Raw genomic sequence first — 20452 nt, forward strand, 5'->3', positions numbered from 1 at the left:
TATGCGACAAGATGCTCCGCGCACATTTACGTTACATATTAGATTCAAACAATCAAATGTGAAAAAAAAAAAACAAAAACAAAAGCTAAGATGTGTGATAAGATGAGTTGTACAGATTTACGTTACACATTAGTGGTTGTGAAAATCTAACCGATCATGTTTGACAATTGTTTCAATCCTCGATCTGGGTTAAAATTTGTTTTTTTTTTCGTTTTTGGTTTATTTTTTAATTTTAATTGGGATATTTTGTCGTATTGGCATAGAGTCCTTAGGCCTTAAGGTTAATTTATTCCAGTTCCGTACTTAATTCTTAATAACATCCACATGATCTGCCACATCCTCAAAGATGTTACTACTGGCAGAAATACAGCGTATCAAGTTTTACGTATAAAAAAAAGGGAAAATCGTTCAAAACATCCCTCACATTTTGTGAAATAAATTTTTTCGTCTTTCACTTTTAAAAATATAATTTTACGTCTCTTACAAATTTACATTGATCAAATTTGGTCCCTACTTAGGTTTTTGACTAATTTTTTGTCAGAATTCATCATGTGCCTTGCACGTGATCATATTTTAAGGGCAAAATTATCAAATCAAATTTCATATAATTCAATTCATAACCCCTCACATTTCATAAAATAAATTTTTTCGTCCCTTACATTTCACAAAATGAATTTTTTCATCTTTCACATTTTTCAAAATGAATTTTTTCATCTTTTATTGATCATGTGCTTAATAATTTTTTTTAAATCCATGTATATATCTATTTGATTTCACTTGAACAGTACGAATAGCATGTGAAATCAAATAGAGATATATTACATACTATTCGTACTGCTCAAGTGAAATCAAATAGATATATACATGTGTTTAAAAAAATTGTTAGTTTTTCACTTATATTCATTTTCTTTTACTCGAAATTTGAAAATAAAGATGACATTTAATCCTAAATATTATCGAGTGTTTATATCGAATTAAATTTGGATAGAAAAAGTAAACAAAAGAAAAGTATGACAAAAAGAAATAAGTGATTGGCACTTTCAAAATTTAAGACAATCACAAAGCAAGTAATTCAACTGTTGGTCTTAAAAGTGTCGAGTAGAAATTTCAGATTTAAACTGAAATTTGTTAACACAATTATAGAATTCGAGTTAAGACCCATTAATTAGATGACTTTATTATACAACTCAATAAATAAATTATTACCAAAAGAAAAAAGTCACAAATATTGAATAGGTTCAAATGATGAAATCATATAAATATATACGTGGGTTTGAAATAAAATTATTAGTTTTAAACCCCAATATATATCTATTGAATAACATGTGTATAGCTATGATTAGCATGTTTAGATGAATCCAATAGAGATAAATTACTTGTTATTCATACTGTTCAGGTAAAATAAAAAAGACATATACGTGAATTTATACAAAAAAAGTTATTCGTACACATGATCAATGAGGGATGAAAAAATTTATTTTGAAAAATGTGAGGGATGAAAAAATTCATTTTTTGAAATGTAAGAAACGAAACAATTCATTTTGTAAAATGTTAGGGACGAAAAAATTCATTTTATGAAATTTGAGGGACTATGAATCAGATTATATAAAAATTTGATTTGATAATTTTACGCTTTAAAAATGATCACATGCAAGTCACGTGGTGAATTTCGACTAAAAACTAGTCAGAAACCTAAGTAGGGATCAAATTTGATCAATGTAAATTTGTAAGGGAGGTAAAATTACACTTTTAAAAGTGAGGGCAGAAAAAAGTCATTTTGTAAAATATGAGGGACGTTTTGAACGATTTTTCCTAAAAAAAAAAAAAACGAAAGTTGTACGTATAAAAAGAGAATTCTCAATCGCAAAAACTATGGCAGATTAATGCACTTTTCTTTTTGTTTCTGCTGCTCCTCGAGAACTGAAAGGCAGGTATGCCCTTTATTCGCCATTTTCCTCTTCATTTTCTCACTTCTCTTTTTTTGTTTGTATCTCCAGTGGTGCATGAAACATCTATGACTTTTTTATATATGCATATATAGCATACCACATAGTGAGAGGCTCCAAGAAGCGAGAAATACAATAATATTTGTTGTTGTACTCTCTATAACATATATGGCATGGCTTCCAGTGGTATTCAAGAAAGTTGTGTTTGATCTTTGAAGATCTGTCCTGAAAATGATTGATATCTTTGCACTTTATTGTCACTGATCAAATTCAGATCTCAAACATTTCTTTGTTGTCTTCTTCTGTTTTTTAAGACTATCATTGTCTGAAACTCCTGGTTTGGTAAGAAAATTATTGCACCAGACCAAGTCCCCTGGATGAAGTCTTGTTGGACTGGACACAATCTTAATCTTGGGGTCCTAATTCTTACGTCCTTTTGGTTTTTCTTGTTTTTCCTCCGCTTAATTCTTTCTCTTTTTCTTTTGAGTTGAAATGTGTTCTTTTTCCAGGTCATAGCGTAATCAAGATCAGGTGATGATTGTGATTCTGATTCTTGAGTCTTTGTTTGCCTTGAACTAGGAGCTTTGTCATTCTTGTTCTTCAGGTACTTCTCTTCTCCTTTATGCGTTTTGGCCTGGAGAATTTTGAAGCTTTTTTCTGAATTCTGAGTTGTCCTGATCAGGCATTTTGTCCCTTGCTGTTCTAAGTTGTGCTATCGCATATAAGCCTGGTTTTTTAGGCCAATCTTCAAGCTTAATTCCTCGTTCCTGAATCACAATTCCTCCATGATGAGGTGCAAAATTACTAGTCTGCATTACGCTGGCAACCATCCCTGGTAATAAAAGTACTACACGAAATAGAGGAAGAAAATTTTAGATTGGTCATGTTTTAGTCACCATATGTATAGGCCTAAAATTTTTAAGGGATTGATAAATTAAAATTTGCTCCATCACAAACTAAAATTAAGATAGACCCAATGGGCTAAAACGGCGAAATTCATTCCAGCAATTCTTCTTGTTTTGCTTGTTCATCCAGAAATTTTGCAGTGAAGAGAGGAACAAACATGAACGTGATACGAGAAACGCGGGGACGATCTCACCCTTTGACTGAAAGACCAATTAAGGCCCATGAGATTTAAAATAAACTTCAAAATGGGACCCCAAACGGAGGTATGATAGTAGTAATTTTGATTGACTAAGAGGTCAAAGTAATTCATTGAAAATGGCCAAGCCTGCTAATTAGCCTCAGCTGCTGTAGCGCCCCCCTAGAAAACTCCACACAAACGAATGTTAGGCCATAAACACTCCTCTTGGTCTTGGGGTTGGGAGTTTTCACTTTTCAGTTTTGTGTTTGGTTGTAGTCTCGAGAAGAAAAAGTCCTCGAACTTGATGCCTGCATTTGGTGTCGGGAGAGTCAGGTCCTTCAATAAAATACTTGCATATTACTGCAAAGCTGAAACTGTTGCTTAACATGGCAATGGTTTGAATCCTAAAGTGTTGTTGTTCACACTTCACACCCTTTAATCTCAAAATTTTCCACCTCTTTATCTGGCGTGAGGCGAAATTTTAAGAGGGATACATGTAAATTTAGCTCTTCCCTTTAAATTTGATTTATTAAAGAAATACAAATTTAATGATATTCTAAGAAAATTTGGACCTGTTTGCTTATTTGAAATGTCACACTTGATAATTGTCTATAGCTTTGGTAAAGAAACAAGATTAATGTCCACATACATTTAACATAATGGTATTGTACTAGTCAATTGGGAGGATTTAAGGAGAATATTTGTGAGTTATAAAGGCTAAGCAAGGAAAGGAAGTAGGACAGAGATTGCTTGAGCAAATCTAGCTAAAATGGGCATAACTCATTTTCGGGCAAGTCTTGCAAATTGATTCAAGACACCATATACAGACCGTACAACAATCAATATCTATTCATTTTCATGCTTATTTACTGGGAGTCGCATCACTACGTTAAGACAGCATAGTGACACATAGCCCACATTCGACTGTGTACACATACTCACATAGTAAGCAAAAAGAAGCAAAAAGAAACAAAGCGTCTTGAGCTGTTCTCCTCCTCTTCATTTTCTCATGCTTCTGCTGCCTAAACCATGTTTATTTTGCTTCTGATTTTCAAGAATAGACACCTAAAAAAAAAAAAAAAAGGAGCCCATCATTTTTTTAAAAAAATAATATGGTTCCCTTCCATTCTATAAATATCTCTCTGGCCTTGTGTTTTACTTTTTCCTTATTCATCTGTCATGTGAGCTAAACTCATGCTAGCTAGACACCCTTTAGTCTTTTAGTTTTAGCTGTCCTAGCTAGCAGACTTTTAAAGTGAAGACTAGACAACGAACCTCACTTTCTAGTTTCTACTGGCTGGTTTTCATCTGATCAAACAGTTTTCCTTGGCGGTGGTGCGACAGTCGTGGAAGAGGCTGAGCTCTGTCTGAGGCTGGTGGCTGCAGTTAAACGATGAAAGCTTTGGAGAATATTTGGGTGTTCTGGAAAATGGCTTCATTTTCTAGCAGCCATTTGCGCTCAAGGGCAACTGTAAAAGCTCCTCCTTCGCCGGTACTTCATGTTTTGCAGGGCGCTATCCATTTCCTTTGATGTCACATCACATTAGATATTGAGGGTTGTGGTGCTGGTGGAGGAGGAGGGGGACCGGCGGCGGTGAGGGGTGGTAGCCAGCGCAAATGGTGGGAGTGATATTGGCGGGACGGCTCAATCTGATTATGTTACATATGGTAATATATATGATCTTTAATTTAGTTCATGGTAAACTAAACTATGATTTTGCCTAATGATGGTGTTTTGTAAAGAATGGTATGTCAAAGATTTGTCCCAAATTATTAGAATTTTGCAATTCTTTTTTCTACACCAACAGATTGCTGCATCCTGGGAATAGAAAGCTATCTCTTCAGTTCTGGAAAATGTGAAAAATGATAGTCCAAGTTTTGCTGTCTCATTTGGGCTTTGATCTATCCTCAATGTTAGCTATAATTTGGCTTACAAGTTCCACTGTCAACCGAGGCATGATTTGTCTCTACGGCTGCTAACCATAGTTACAACATTGCTAATCTATGCTTGCTAATCTCCATTATGAATACTATCTTTTTAATCAAATTTTTTTTGCTTGTCTTGACTCTTGACTACTAATACTAGTATAAGGTTTACAAAAGAAAACGGAAAAAAATAATAATAAATTGAGCTGGTAATGTGATCAATTCCATGAATTAACTGGAGTGTTGGATTTAATGAATCAATGACGAATGCTTGATGTTAATTTGCTGCCGGACGCCCATATTTTTTGTAGTTGTATGATTTGTCTTTTACGTTCAATTGGACAACTGATGTGGGCTGTGGGGTAAACTTGAAAATGATCGATGGAATAATGATATATTTCTAGCAAAAAGATTATTGATTCTAGCAAGCAACGAGGTAACAGTTACTTGTGTTTGGTAGGTACCCTACCCTATGCCTAGATTTGGACAACACTTATTTTAGTTGTTTTATTTGCATTTATCAAACAACATATAATAGTGTCTAAATTTTGTCCACAAAAGCAAAGACTTGTCGGTACAATCATAGAATGGGAGATGGATAAACGGATTAGCCATAACGTTGTTGGCTTTCCATGAAGCAAAACTAACCCTTAAAATTTTTTTTATTCAATTATTTCTTTTTTTTTATTCAATTATTTCTTTTTTTTTGGTTTCCTTCTTGGGCAGTAGGATTTGCAGCTTTTTATTTGTATGCATGTGAATTAAGGTGTAGCTATTTGGTTCTTCAGTTCCCTTTTGTTGCTTTGTTCCAAAGCTTCTTTCCTCCGGATTTATGGATTGGTGGGGGTCTTTGGACCCGGAAGGATGATTGGAGTACATAAACTTGAAAAGAAGGGAACAATGAGTACTGGTACTGCATAAAATTGGTGACAGGTACCCCTTCTGTTGGCCTGTTATATGCAAAAACTGTTCACAAGCTTTTGGATTTTCTCCCCTGGCAAAAAACCCACAAGATTTTTTTGAGTTTCTTTCTAATAAATTGAATTGATATCAGTGGTGGTGAAGGGATGAAGTCAGAAGTGGACTGTTTTTACTGTGTGTGTGCGGTGTTGGTGGTTGCATTTACTGAGCTTGATACAGAAATTGGCAGCTTGGTAGGGCCGGAAAATTTATGAGGGTGATTAAAAAAATGATCAGTGAAATGTGCAATGGGATGAAGGGAACAGAAAGGTCTGCAGTTATTGCAGACTGCACCATATCTAACAGGATAGATTTCTGCCTATGCAATTGCAATTCATTTGGCTTGCAGAGCTCAGTGAACTGTCCCATTTCCTCTGCGGAGTGTGTGTACCGTGAAAATGGTTAGTTAGGAGCAATTTTAACGTTTTCATTTCAAGGTAGTATTAACAAATTGAGACTTTTTTTTTTTTGGTGGGAAATTTCCGGGGCTACAGATCACAGTGGAGTAGTTTTGTTACATGTAATAATACTAGCTCATTGTTAGCTGTATTATTCTTTCTTTCCTTTAACACTTGCAATTGATAACGAGCATGGTCTAGTTGATAAGACGTTTTACCTGTAATCGACAGGTCACAGGTTCGAGTCATTAAAAGGTAAGCGGGAAATCACTCTTAATCCTCATTGGAGGAAGAAAAATTTGCAATTGGGGAAGATTAGGGGTTGGTAAAAATCAAATGCAAGCATATGTCCTGCATATATTTCTTTCACCTCTATTCTTTAGCCCCCCTTTGGCTAACATTTGCTCCCGTTAACTACTTCCTCTTTGTTGACCATGCTGTGTAGAAAATTTTGGTAGTCTAGTTGAGTCTGGTAAATAATTTAATCAATTTTGCTTGATCTTCTACTAGTAGGCTCTCTCAAAAATTATCCAAAAATAAAAAGAGAAGAAAATGAAACCAATTGACATTTGATGGCATTGATGAGAAATGATGGTGGTTTTTCTCTTTTGGGTAATCAAATGCTGGGCTTGTATGAAAATGCAACGCAAAGGTTTACTGCTGGTGACTGACTTGTGGCGAATTCCACCTTTTGAGCCACTGTGCCTCAATGTTGCTTGCAGTGTCAGTACTGGCCCAAAAATTTTTTTTCTTTTCTGTCTAACTCAGCTTTAGGTGGTGACCACATTGATGTGACAGTACGGCCCATCATATATTTAGAAAACTTCAAGGCCCAAAACAGATTGTTACATTACGAATGACGACGTGGCTATACTTGATTGGCGCTTTGGTTCCTAAATTCAAAATTAGGATGCTTTAGTCCCTAAATTATACTTTGATTTCTCACTTTAGTCCCTAAATTCTAAATTTAAACACTTTAATTTCAAACTATACCTTGATTCCAATTTCAATCCCAAAATCCTTTCCTCCCTTTAACTTTGGGTTTATCCGATTTTCCTTTTATGTCCTTGCAATGTGCAATCATGCTGCTCAAATGACCAGTATTTAGTTAATTTTGAAAATTTGGTTAATGATTGTACTTAATAGGACAATTTTAATAGCTTACGGATTGAAGTGTTCCAATTTGTAATTTAGGGACTAAAATAGGAAATGATGTATAGTTAAAAGGTGCAAAGTGCAATCAACCCTTGAGAATATACGTCCTCTTCTTGATATTTTTGCCCATGTATTTTGATGAACCATTAACCGCGATTAAAGATTGATCTGGTAGTGCAGTGACTTGGGCTGCAAATTCAGTACCGTGAACACCTCTCTCACGAAATATTGCCAGTTTAAAGACACGCGAACCTTCTGATGTTAATCATTAGAACTCAAAAGAAGAACCATAGAGCCCAGAAAACAAAGGAATGGGTACCAAAAGAGCTGCCCTTAGACAAAGAAGGCAACTTTGCAAAAGTTTTAATGCGGCCCCTGAACTCATTAGATTCTCACCGTACCGGACCACTTCAATTGCTCCACTCCCGCAACAAAACATCCAGAAGTTTGCAACAAAAACAACCAGCATTCACTGGGACATTCACAGAGCAATATCATGGTGGCAGATAACAATCCAATTCCTGATGCAATGCCTACGAATATGCTGACTCGAACGTTCAAACTAGTACTTGACAAATTGTCTTTTTATCTGTTCATTGCGACAAATACATGTATCTTCAAAAATTCAAGCAAGTATAAATCCGTCAAAGAAGACAAAGTTCATGATGAACCGAAGCTTGCACATCTAACAGAGTAAGCCAAGAATGCATGCATTGCTTGAACCATATAGAAATTTGATTGATTTATTCGAAACCTAACTAATTGGACATCTACCGTGAAAGCGACAAGTTTATGGGAAAAGCAGGCAACATTCAAAAGCATGAGCAACTAAAGCGCCAGCATGTAAAAAACTAATCCTTTCCTGTGGTAGTTATACTGTGGTATTATCACGAAGTGTTCTATGCTCAAGACAGTAAAATTAGAATGCGCGCTCAAGGTGATTTCACATATGGGATTACGTTAAAAGAAAAGATCCTTGCAACCAATGGCAATCAAGACCAGCTAAAGTGACTCTCATCTGAAGTCTCAAAACAAACTTAAACTTCTAAGACCAGACATGGCAACTGAAAACAATACTCCATCTGTTTCACTTGCAAACCTTCTTTCCCTACATCAAACAGAAGTTGGCTATTGACTGTACTGACACGTACAAACAGGCACTACAAAACGTCTAACACAGTCTAAATTGTGAATATAATGTCACTTATTTTAGACAAGAAATCCAAATAAAAAACACTAATATATTACAGCTAACACTTATTTTAGACAAGAAATCCAAATAAAAAACACTAATATATTACAGCTAACATAATCAGACTTCATAAAAAGCATAGATACAGCATCTGAACCAGTGAAACTAAACTCCTGAAAAGAATACATATCAGAAAAATATTTGAAGCCTCATTAGTATTCTATTCTAAAATGAGTGAGCTAGTTCCATTCTAATAATAATATAGGAAACTATCATGCATAAAGCATTGGAACAGATTTTACATGCATTTGAATGATTAGCTGCCAAGATTTCCAAGACCAAGCAAATCTCAAATGGCTAATCTAGATTTACTTTAATTCCATATTATGGAGATCAAACCACTTGCACCTAATATACATTAATGGAAACTATCATGTCATCCGTTCAAACTGTATTCAACCGCATAAAAGTTCTCAATTTCTGAGAAGAATCATGTGTCCACATCTAAAGAGATCAATTAACTAATACCATGAACCAAAAATTCCAATTAATTTGTCATCTAGAGCATTTCAGTATCAGGAAAATGCTTTTTGGGGCTATCCTGAAGCAGTCATACTTCAAGGTCGATGGTTATCTATCCTACAATAGAGAAGCATCAACAGATGCAAAGTTCTAAATCCCAGATAGGCAATTTAACTGCATACAGAAACAGAGATAGCCTTAAATATCAGTACACACACTCCGGTAATTCGGAATTTCGGATGGATAATTTTATTGGTAAAACTCCAATAACAACAAAAAAGTATCTTAAGTAGCTAGTATAAGGATTTCAGACAAAGCTCATTTCAGCATTCCCATTTTCTCCTACATATCTCTCTGAATGACAGCTGCTCTCTTTTTCCAGCTCTTGGCACTTCTACTCTACCCTATAGTATGGTACCACAATCTGCATCTGCAAACCATCTCCTTAACAAAAAAGAACCAAAAAAGCAAACTCTTGCCTGATGATTTCATCATAGCACTAACAAGTTTAAGACAACCAGGTCTCACACTCTCTGGTAATCATAATCAGCTAGTTCATCTTAAGACTTTTAATCAAGATATGAAAATATTCTCCCTCCCTCTCTCTCCTAAATTTCAATATATACTCTCAATGTCAAGCTTTCCAACATTTTCCAGTAAACTTCACCTCCACACTCATAAATATGACCACCTCCATGTTTTTGTCTTGATAAATTGGGATGAAACACAAAAGCAAACAAATGCCACCCAGAGAACAAGTCACTGAAGACACATGTAAACTCAGATCAAGCAGTTGTGAGGCAAAAATTTCATTCAAGAAACAGCCTTTCCTCTCAAATTTCACAGGCTAGGACCTTTTGAAATACGTTAAGCTTGTCTAACTCAAAGTAGCAAATTCACTATTTACGAGATGGAAGACGAGGCAAGGAAAAAAATTCCCAAAATAAATGACATAAAACACGTTCACGCTATTAGATTGACAATTGCCCAAGTTTCTCATTCCATAACCAACAAACAACAATATAGAATAACTCCAGCACATCACAGTGAAAACATAAGAGAATAAAGCTGGTCTATAATTGGATAATGCCAAGTGTCATTATGATTACTACAAAATGTAACTTCAATTCCTATATTGATCTAGAGCAACAAGTCTCCTACAACAAAGTAGAAGTAAATACTCCTAATACTCTTATGTAGTGATAACTGATACAAACCAATTTTCAGATCCACTGGTTCAGAAAAATAGAGTACAACATGAAGAATTTCGAGGTAAAAAACTCACTAATTTGACAATACAGAACAAATCTTGTGTAAGATCATGACCTGCATCATTGCTGAACATTCTCCAAATACCACTTATACGTGTCCGCAAGCCCATCTTTCAGCGAAATTTTCGGCTGCCAACCCAATGACTCAATCTTCGAATTATCCATAAGCTTCCTAGGAGTTCCATCAGGCTTACTTTTATCCCAAACTAACTCCCCTTCAAATCCCACCACTTCCCTAACTAATTCAGCCAATTCCTTTATACTCACCTCCTTCCCACTTCCCACATTAACATGCTCCAAACCACTGTAATTCTCCAGCAAAAAAACAACCGCGTCCGCCAAATCATCAACGTGTAGAAACTCCCTCAAAGGCGTTCCACTCCCCCAAACCACCACTCTCTCATCCCCTCTAACCTTAGCCTCATGAAACCTCCTCAACAAGGCAGGCAAAACATGCGAATTCTCGGGGTGGAAATTGTCATTTGGTCCGTACAAATTCGTGGGCATTGCCGAAATCGCATTGAATTTGTGTTGCAGTCTATAAGCCTGGCACATTTTAATCCCAGCAATCTTGGCAACCGCGTACCATTCGTTTGTGGGCTCCAAAGGACCCGTCAACAGCGCGCTTTCGGGGATGGGTTGGGGGGCGAATTTGGGATAAATGCAAGAGGAGCCGAGGAAGAGGAGTTTCTTGACGCCATGGGAGAATGAGGAAGTGATGATGTTGGTCTGGATTTGGAGGTTGATGGTGATGAAATCAGCAGGGTAGGTGTTGTTGGCGTGGATGCCGCCGACTTTAGCGGCGGAGAGGATGACGTAGCGGGGCTTCTCGGCGGCGAAGAAGGCGTCAACTGCGGATTGGACGGTGAGATCGAGCTCGGCATGGGTGCGGAGGAGGAGGTTTGTGAAGCCCAAGGCTTGGAGCTTTCGGACGACGGCCGAGCCGACTAAGCCACGGTGGCCTGCTACGTAGATTTTGTCGGATTTGTCTATCGACATTGGATCTGTAACAGGGAGGCAGAGAGTGTGGGAGAGAGGTTTTAGGTTTTGGAGAAATTAAGGAATCCGATTGGGGACTGGACTTTTGAGCGAAATGGGAATTTCAACTGTCAAAGACTGGTTACAGTTGGAGAGACGGATATGGATTGGTTGTTTGTCTTGTTTTATTTTACTTTTTGGTGACTAGATGGAGAAAGAAATTGTTTTTTTTTTGTTTGGTGGGGAGGGGGAGGAAATGATGAAATTTTCTGGAAAAAAAGAAGTTAACACATCTCATGTTAATCGCAAATTGCCACCTATAATATTGGATGAATGACAAATTGTCCTTCATAATCTTAGCCCATAGACAATTTGTCAAACATGAGATATGTTTTGGATTTTTGAAGGACAAAATTTTAATATGTGTATCATATAAGGGGCTAAAACCCTTATTTGATTGAAAATTATTATGCTTGTCGTGAATACATTTTTTTAATTATTTTTTTATTTCATATATATCTAATCGTTATAATAATTTATTTTAAAAAAATTTAGAAAAATACAATCCAAACATTACTATATTTTTTTCAACAAATATCAATATAGGGGGATAATCTAACTACACTCAACGCACATCAAAGAGAGTCTTAGGCCATGCTTGGATTGCTTGCTTCCGTCGGAAAATATTATCGTTTTCCGTGATCACATTTCCCTATTACCTTTTTCCCTTACATATATCAAATCGCTACAGTAATTTTTCCATGAAAAATGACGGAAAATGCAATCCAAACACAACCTTACTCAATCTAGGGGGAATCCACAAAACTTACCCATCCAGGCAATTGCTCAAACATGACTATGTAATGGTAAATATGAAGGATCTAGGGCTTCTGCAGCAGCGAAGTACAATGTAGAATCTAAGTAAATGTTGACATTAAACTGACTGATGTACCTAGAAACTAAAATAATGAAATGTAAAAACACAACAACTTTTGTCACTTATTGAAATTTGTGCCAAATCTACAATTCAATCATCAAATTGTAAATTATTTCAACTGAACCATTAATTACAGCGTAGTCCCAGCGTGAATAGTCCAGCGGTAGCGCTTCTCACCGGTGACCCTTGAGATCCCAAATTCGAGTCTCCGCTCTATTGGATTCCTCCGCGCACTTATCGTGTTCAGGTCGGGTTGGGGCGCCGAGCCCGAGCCGCAGGGGATTAGTCGGGCCCCGTAAGAATTGATCCGGACATCTTTGTGTCGACAAAAAAAAAAAATAAAAAAAAATTACAGCGTACAGTTGCCATTACAAATATAGACGATATGGATCCCATGGTCAATTACATTTTCTCCAAAACTAGGACTTTAGTTGGGGTTCATGGTCGTGGTCATTGAGTCAAACAAAATGCCAAAATATTTTAGAATCTACACTACTAAAATGGAAAAAGAAGAAATGTTAAAAATTTTATCTTCCAACTCCTTCCCAATAGAATTATTATTATTTTTTATCAATTAGTAATATCTATCTCACTCCTATCCCTACTTCTACTATAGTCTATTTTAGGGAGAAGCCCAACGAACTCCCATCATTTTATCACTACATGTAACTTCTTCAAATTTACACGAATGTGTAGTGCATTTATTTGGTTCGATAATGATTGAATCCCCGTCAGTTCTCCAATCGACTCCAATAGAATTATGCTCATGCTCTTTATAAGATAGTCTAGTATTAGCTTGGAAATGTGATCTTCTCCCTCCGGAAGACAGTAGTACTAGCTTGGACATTTTCCCTCCGAAAAATTAGACTACGGAAAAAGGAAAAAACCAGCAAGAAAATTTTCCCTAGAAGAATCAGCAATTAAGGCCAACTTAATGAGTGAGTTTACGGACTTTGGGTTTGTATTTAGAAGATTTCGCCCGAATGGTGCAACAATAGCACCAAAAGAAATTACACAACGCCTCGATTCCGTGTCTCTAACTGAAGCAGATAGTCGCATTACATTAGGTGCGCAAAAAACGCTTTCTCCCTGACTCTAACTTATGACCAATCTCAAGTGTCCAGCCTTGTGGCCAGAAGGCCCAAAACCGAACAAATAAGGTACTTGAAATTCCATAGTGGAGATAAATTTCTTTTGATTCAGCCTACAAGATACACAAAAGTCACATGAGAAAAAAAGGTACTTGAAACCCTAACAAGATACACAAAAGCCAGATGAGAAAACATTTTGCAATATTAGATAAATTGTAGATTTATTGTATAAGGTACTTGAAATTCCATAGTGCGAAGAAAAAAGAAATCCAGCGAACAAGCAAAGAAACACACACTCTCCTCTGACAAAATATACAAGAACAGATAATTTTGCAGTCAAAATCATACACACTCCAAGTCTTGGAGCTGCTTGGAGGAGGTATTGAGGTTCATGGTGCAACTCATGTTGGTGGACTTTTTCTTCGTGAAAATCAACATTAGCCTCACTTTTCCATTCAACGTTGCTCGACTGGTCAGAGGGATCCAAGCGTGTTGACTCAGTTCACTTCCAAGCACATCTCCGGGCACATTGGTAGAGGACAAGTCCACTGGAACAGCGAATTTCTTCGTTGATTTGAAACTAGCCTTTCCCTTGGGAATCGCAGCTTCCCCTACCTTGTAGTTCTGATAGAAGAATTCAACAGTGCTATCTTGGTACTTGTAGCGACCAAAGTTCGGATTCTTGACACAGAGTTCTGCAAACATCTGGGTACTGAAGGAAGAATTTGTGGGCAATGTTGCAGCCTTGAAATCCTGAAATGTGGCCGACCTCACGCGGAATTTTGGCGTCCTAACCTTCATCACCACGAGGGAGAAGACCAATATAACAGCAGTTTGGAACACAACAAAGGCCGCACCATATGCAACATACTTCATTCGCTTCTTGCGACGCTCTTCCCTTTGGGCGACCGAGGCCAACTCTTCATCCACTCGTCCATAAGGATTGGCAGTTGCCGCGGCATAAACCTTTTCTCCCCCGTTCTCTGCCATTATATTTGATGCTTTTGATCAATATTTAACAAGAGACGGTTCTAGGCTTTTTACTTGCTGCTCAACGAAAGCTGAAAGCTGACTTTTGTATGGCTACAGATCTAGGAAGCTTCAGTTGGTGATGAAAAATTTTCGGCAGTCACTGGGAGTATTTGTAGTGTCCTATTATTGAAGACTTGCATAATTAGAACTCCTTTCTTGAATTTTTCTTGTGAAAACGAGTAATTAATGCTAAAGGCGGTAAAGGTAGGAGTAGACTTTGTAGACACGTTAAAGGGCTTTAATTTCTCGACTTTCCAGATGTTTGGGAAGTTGCCCTGAAAACCCTGATAAGCGGTTTGTTGAAATTGAGGTTGTAACTTCGGAATTGGGAGTACCATAGATTCTGTCTTGTTGATGTTGCATAACTGGTTATTCTTGGCTCTAAGTAATCTGTTGCTCTAGAATGTTTAGAAATAATTGTTTGTTTATCGTACACTTCTGGCACTCGAAACATTTATGTGGACTATTATTATCTAACCAGTAAGTTTATAGGACAGTCACTTTGAAAAGTTGCCATATGTAGCCAACTTGTTAGAAATAATTTCTTTGCACAAAAGCAATAATATATGTACAAGACTCAACTTTGATATCCACTCAATGTCTAATGACATATGAAAATGATCATTCCAATTAAGATTCTAAAAATTAGAAGTTTGAAGTACAAATTCTTTTGTCCTTCTTCCTGCTTTTTAAATTTCATCCCTTAGTTACTAAATCTTTTTTAAAAATCATTTATTAAATTAGTGTTTTCTCCTTTCTCACTGTCACATGCATTTGCTACCAATCTGTGTAACATATGTATCATTTAAACCATGTATGAATATTTCGATTTAGTAGAATTAGTTAATCTACAGCAATTCTCAAACTTCATAATTGAAACACATCAAGCGTCCCCATTAAATACTTTGACTAAAAGATGTGTGCTCCTGGTTATATACAGTAATGTATGTGTGTATAATAGGTATATGTATATGTACATATACAAACCATGTGATCCAAATACTTAAGAGCTAATTTGTAGAATCTAACTTTTCAAATGCATTAGAAATTTATAATCGTTTAAATCTAATAATTTAATTATTAAATTTCAAGCTAAAATTTGTTAGGGGATTGCAAGAATCCAGAATCAAAGATATACTACAATATAAGCTGATATTTCTTTCTCATTCAATAAGTTTGACTGAATTTTGCCCTCTTGTCCCCTCAACTTTGTTTTAGTTTGAAATGAACCGAATAAAAACTGATTGATTATTATCTTATAGAAAGCAACCGTAAAAGCACCAAATTAATGGTGTACATGCTAGGTCGAAGTCCAACATGAAATTTAATCGTTACGGTGTTCCAATAACTTTCCAAGGAGTTAGCTTATGCCCTTATCACAGGTGGATTTTTGGTCGTGTATTTGAATTAGATTATGATAGTTTCTAATTGGTAATTTTTTGGATGACGTAGTATGTCCAACGCACCCCCAATATCAAATTGAGCCTTTTCTTGTTTATTATTATTTTTTAAAATTTTTTACTCTACTAGAATGATAAGCTGAACTAAACATGGGAACTGTCATTTGGAAATTGAGCAGAAGTCCCTTTACATACCACTGGTGTCACGGAATGTGGTTATTTCGTGATTATGAGTAATTGTTGTAGATAAACTTAATAGCAATAACCTGGAAAACTCGAAAGTAGAAAGCTCATTACCAAATAAGAACATTTACCAAAAGGACAAATACTGCTCTATAAAATTAGATCGTACTGCAGAAGTGTAGAAATTATTACAGGACAATAAACAAGACACATTACTCCCTCTTCAAACAACAAATAAAAAAATTTGTATGTAACACATGAAGACTAGCATATCTTCATCAGACAAACGATAGTATTGATACAAACTGCCAGATATGTAATCAAATCATTTGCAGCTCAATTCCTGGAGCTGCCTCGATGAAGTATTGAGGTTCATGGTGCAATCCATGCTGGTGGACTTATTTTTCTTGAACATTAACATTAGCGTCACTTTTCCTTTCAATGTTGCTCGGCTAGTCAGAGGGATCCAAGCATGCTGACTCAATTCACTTCCCAATACATTCCCGGGCACATTGGCAGAATTCAAATCCACCGAAACGGTGAATTTCTTTGTTGACCTAAAGTTAGCCTTTCCCTTAGGAACCACTGCTTCCCCTACCTTATAGTTCTGATAGAAGAAGTTAACAGTGCTATCTTGGTACTTGTAACTACCAAAATTTGGATTCTTGGCAGAAAGTTCTGTAATCATGCTAGTGCTGAAGGAAGCATTTGTGGTCAATGTTGAAACCTGGAAATCCTCAAATGCAGCAGACCTTACGCGGAATTTAGGCGTCCTAACCTTCATCACGACAAGTGCAAATACTAATATAACAGCGGTTTGAAAGACTGCGAAAGCTGCAACATAAGCAAAGCATTTCATGCGCTTCTTGCGACGCTCGTCCTTTTGAGCCAATGAGGCCACCTCTTCATCCACACGGCCGTAAGGGTTGACTGTTGCTGAGCCATAAACCTTTTGTTCGCCGTTCTCTGCCATCGGATCCGATACTAGGTTAGTAATATTTTTGTTGGCACAGGGATGTTTAATTTTGGCTGTCTATTAATGAAGCTGAAAATGTAGATATGAAGAAAGGTTTAGTGGCGGATGAAATGTTTTGGCTGTCGAACGGGAGTATTTATAGTGCGATAAAATAGTTGTCAGGGCTGTCCAATTTATTAGTATTGATTACTTCGCCTTGTGAAGAACCGCGACGGATCTTCCGTCTCACTTTCTGTCCCATTTTTTATTATATTACTATTTTTTCTTCATGAATATTATATTTTAATTCTTTTTTGTTTCCTTAAAATCTAATAACTATTAATTGAGTAAAAAAATAAATACAAAAGTTTCAAAAAAGTAATATATAATAGAAAATTTAAAAATACAACAAAAAATTCATTAAAAAATCTCATTTTTTATGCATTTTGATTTTGTGAGTACGTTAAATTTTATGTATTACCCAGTTAGTAGTTATTGGATCTTAAGGAAACAAAGAAGAACTAAACTATAATATTTATAAATGAGAAATAACAATATAATACAAAATGGAATAGAAAGTGGTGCAGAAAATAGGACAGAAAACGAGTGACTTAAAGCTAACGGCAAAGGCAGGAATAGACTTAGCAAAGCCAGTTCTCGGGTGATTCCTTTGAACCACACGCTCTTAACGGCTTTGATTTGTTGACTTTCCCAATTAAGTTTCCAGATATTAGGAAGTTGCGCTGCAGAAGTCTACCAGATAAACATTTGCTTTAAAGTTGGAAGTTACCCACCATTGAGTCAATGACTAATTCACATCCACTTAATTCTGCTAGTGTTGACTCTTGGGTATGATTTCTAGAAGCATTAACTCAAAAATGTACTACCATCAATACCTGTCATTTTTCCTCATGAAACAAAAGGATATTAATTGATACGGTTAAATGTACATTTCTAAACTTGTTTTGACAAAGCTTATGTGTAGGTGAAAGACGGGTGAACAAGGGAGAGTTGTTAAAGTGTTTCCTACCATTACAACTGCCTAGACAAATTTCAAAATAGTTAGCATCTAAAGTAGTTTCCTAATATCTTTTTTATCTATTAAAAAATATATTTTTTAAATTAATTAATATCACATCGATCAGACATGAATGATGCAAGTAAATTCAGCTGAATTTATTTTCAATTTCGGAATCCTGGAAAATTCATGCTTATTGTCATTTTTCAGGAAAACCCATGCTCGCTATTTCCCAATTTCATTTAAATATTGAATCCAGTGATTGAGAGCAAATTTTGCAAAATTACATTGGTCGTGATTTTATATGATTCATAAGAACTCAAAAATCTGTATAAAACGTACGATTGAGGCAATACACCCCAAGGGTTCAACGAGCATTTCTGGGAGCCAAATCCCTAGATAGATGTCTTCCCTTTTAACAAGTCATCTTCTACAAGAACATGACATGCCCAAAATCTAAAGAACGACTGTCTCGATAGTTAGGCAAGTGGTTCTCCTCAAAAGCAATGGGTATTTTATTCAAAAAAAAAAAAAAAGTCCTTTATTTTTCAGAAAAGCGCAAGTAGAAAGATTTTTTTTTTCAGTTTACGTTGAGCTTAATTATCTTTGAGCATTGGAAAATTTAACTTCTTATTGCTTGTTTTAGCACTATAGACTTGAAATGTTTTCTTAATTATATCTAATATTCGAATTTACTATAAGAAAAAAATAATCCTTTGAAAATTGGAAGCGCATTTGGGAATAACTTCTAGCCGTATTTAGACAGAAATTGGCAGCAGTAATCTTCAACCAGAAGTGGAAACCTCTGTCAATGACAGAAAAGCGTTTTAAATATTCACTAAAACATTTGAACTGCAAAATAGTACATACTACAAATAATAATGACTAATTGGAGATTGGAGTAAACTACGTTACTCTCCCAAACAATCACAAATAAAAGACTTTCTATACAAAAATATCCCCAATAGACAAATATGTTACATTAGGATAAACTAGGACGATCGAGGGCACTTGATGAAATCATTTGCATTCCAAATCCTGGATCTGCCTAGAAGAAGTATTAAGGTTCATGGTGCAATTCATGTTGGTGGACTTGTTTTTCTTAAAAATCAACATAAGTGTCACTTTTCCTTTTAATGTTGCTCGGCTAGTCAGAGGGATCCAAGCGTGTTGCCTGAATTCATTTCCTAATACGTCTCCCGGCACATTGGCAGAGTTCAAATCCACTGGGACAATGAATTTCTTGGTCGACTTGAAATTAGCCTTTCCTTTGGGAGAAACAGCTTCTCCTACCTTATAGTCCTGATAGAAAAATTCAATATTGCTGTCTTGGTACTTGTAGCGACCAAAATTTGCGTTCTTGACGGAAAGTTCTGCATTCATCCTTGCGCTGAAAGAAGCATTTGTGACCAATGTTGAAACCTGGAAATCATCAAACCTGGCAGATCTTACTCGGAATTTAGGGGTCCTGACCTTCATCACAACGAGTGCAAAGACCAGTATAACAGCTGTTTGAAACACAGCGAAGGCTGCAACATATGCAAAACACTTCATTCGTTTCTTGCGACGCTCTTCTCTTTCAGCAATTGAGGCCACCTCTTCGTCATAGGCCTTTCGTTGCTGACCGTTCTCTGCCATTGATTTTGACAATCTATTTGCTGACCGTTCTCTGCTGCGGGTAGGATATAAAGGTGAATGAAGCTTTTAGTGGTGAACTGGTGATGGAAAACTTTAGGCAGCCTGTATTTATAGTGTCATAGTACTATGACGAGGTATGAGATTCGGCGATAAGATTTCCGCATCAGGAGATAACTTTTTTGAAGTTTTCTTGAGAAAACGAGTGACTTTTGCTTAAGTCAGATTTTGTAAAATTTCTCTTGTCGTATACGCGCTTGAGAGATTTTCAACTTGGTGATGTTCCAGAGACTACGAAGCTGCCCGGCAAAAGTACTCAAGAAGGACCCTAGAAACCATTAAATATTCTTTCTTTCTAAAGCTGGAGACTATTTTTAGATTAATAATTCAGAAATAATTATAGATAGTCAAAGAAAAAAAATTCAACAAGAAGATTGACAAAAGTTCCTGGAGCAAGTCTCAGGCTCTGGGTCTTTTTGGTTACAGAACCAGAGTTTTTTTTTTTTTAATTATAGATAGTTAAATAAAATTTTCAGAAATAATTATAGATAGTTAAAGAATAAAAATTCAACAAGGAGATAGACAAAAGTTCTTTGAGCAAGTCTGCAACTCTGGATTTTTTTTGGTTATAGAACCAGAGTTTTTTTTTTTAAGAAAAAATTTTACTAAAAAGAAATACGTTATGCTATAAAGGTTTATTGGACACTTAATTTTCAACAAGTAATTTTTCTTTTTGGGAAAAACTTAAAATTTAGTCTTCAATTCTCAT

At 36.0% G+C, this 20452-nt stretch overlaps 4 protein-coding genes across 4 annotated transcripts; all 4 read right to left on the reverse strand.

The window, feature by feature from the left end:
* Positions 1-10224: 10224 nt before the first annotated feature.
* On the reverse strand, positions 10225-11596 carry LOC113774738 (putative GDP-L-fucose synthase 2). Its single transcript, XM_027319349.1, has one exon. The coding sequence runs from the start codon at positions 11451-11453 to the stop codon at positions 10515-10517; it is 939 nt and encodes a 312-aa protein (XP_027175150.1). The 5' UTR covers positions 11454-11596; the 3' UTR covers positions 10225-10514.
* A 2206-nt stretch (positions 11597-13802) lies between these two features.
* Positions 13803-14450, reverse strand: LOC113773639 (late embryogenesis abundant protein At1g64065-like). The gene has a single exon (XM_027318271.1). The coding sequence runs from the start codon at positions 14448-14450 to the stop codon at positions 13803-13805; it is 648 nt and encodes a 215-aa protein (XP_027174072.1).
* A 1950-nt stretch (positions 14451-16400) lies between these two features.
* LOC113773640 (late embryogenesis abundant protein At1g64065-like) lies at positions 16401-17048 on the reverse strand. The gene has a single exon (XM_027318273.1). It carries the CDS (start codon positions 17046-17048, stop codon positions 16401-16403), a length of 648 nt encoding a protein of 215 aa, XP_027174074.1.
* Positions 17049-19068: 2020 nt separating this feature from the next.
* On the reverse strand, positions 19069-19602 carry LOC113773641 (late embryogenesis abundant protein At1g64065-like). The gene has a single exon (XM_027318274.1). The coding sequence runs from the start codon at positions 19600-19602 to the stop codon at positions 19069-19071; it is 534 nt and encodes a 177-aa protein (XP_027174075.1).
* Positions 19603-20452: the final 850 nt, after the last annotated feature.

The sequence above is a fragment of the Coffea eugenioides genome, chromosome 6, assembly GCF_003713205.1.
Source record: "Coffea eugenioides isolate CCC68of chromosome 6, Ceug_1.0, whole genome shotgun sequence".
Classification (NCBI taxonomy): Eukaryota; Viridiplantae; Streptophyta; class Magnoliopsida; order Gentianales; family Rubiaceae; genus Coffea; species Coffea eugenioides.

Excerpts from the sequence above, each read along its gene's own strand:
- LOC113774738 (XM_027319349.1), bottom strand. The coding sequence starts at position 11,453 with ATGTCGATAGACAAATCCGACAAAATCTACGTAGCAGGCCACCGTGGC.
- LOC113773639 (XM_027318271.1), bottom strand. The coding sequence starts at position 14,450 with ATGGCAGAGAACGGGGGAGAAAAGGTTTATGCCGCGGCAACTGCCAAT.
- LOC113773640 (XM_027318273.1), bottom strand. The coding sequence starts at position 17,048 with ATGGCAGAGAACGGCGAACAAAAGGTTTATGGCTCAGCAACAGTCAAC.
- LOC113773641 (XM_027318274.1), bottom strand. The coding sequence starts at position 19,602 with ATGAAGTGTTTTGCATATGTTGCAGCCTTCGCTGTGTTTCAAACAGCT.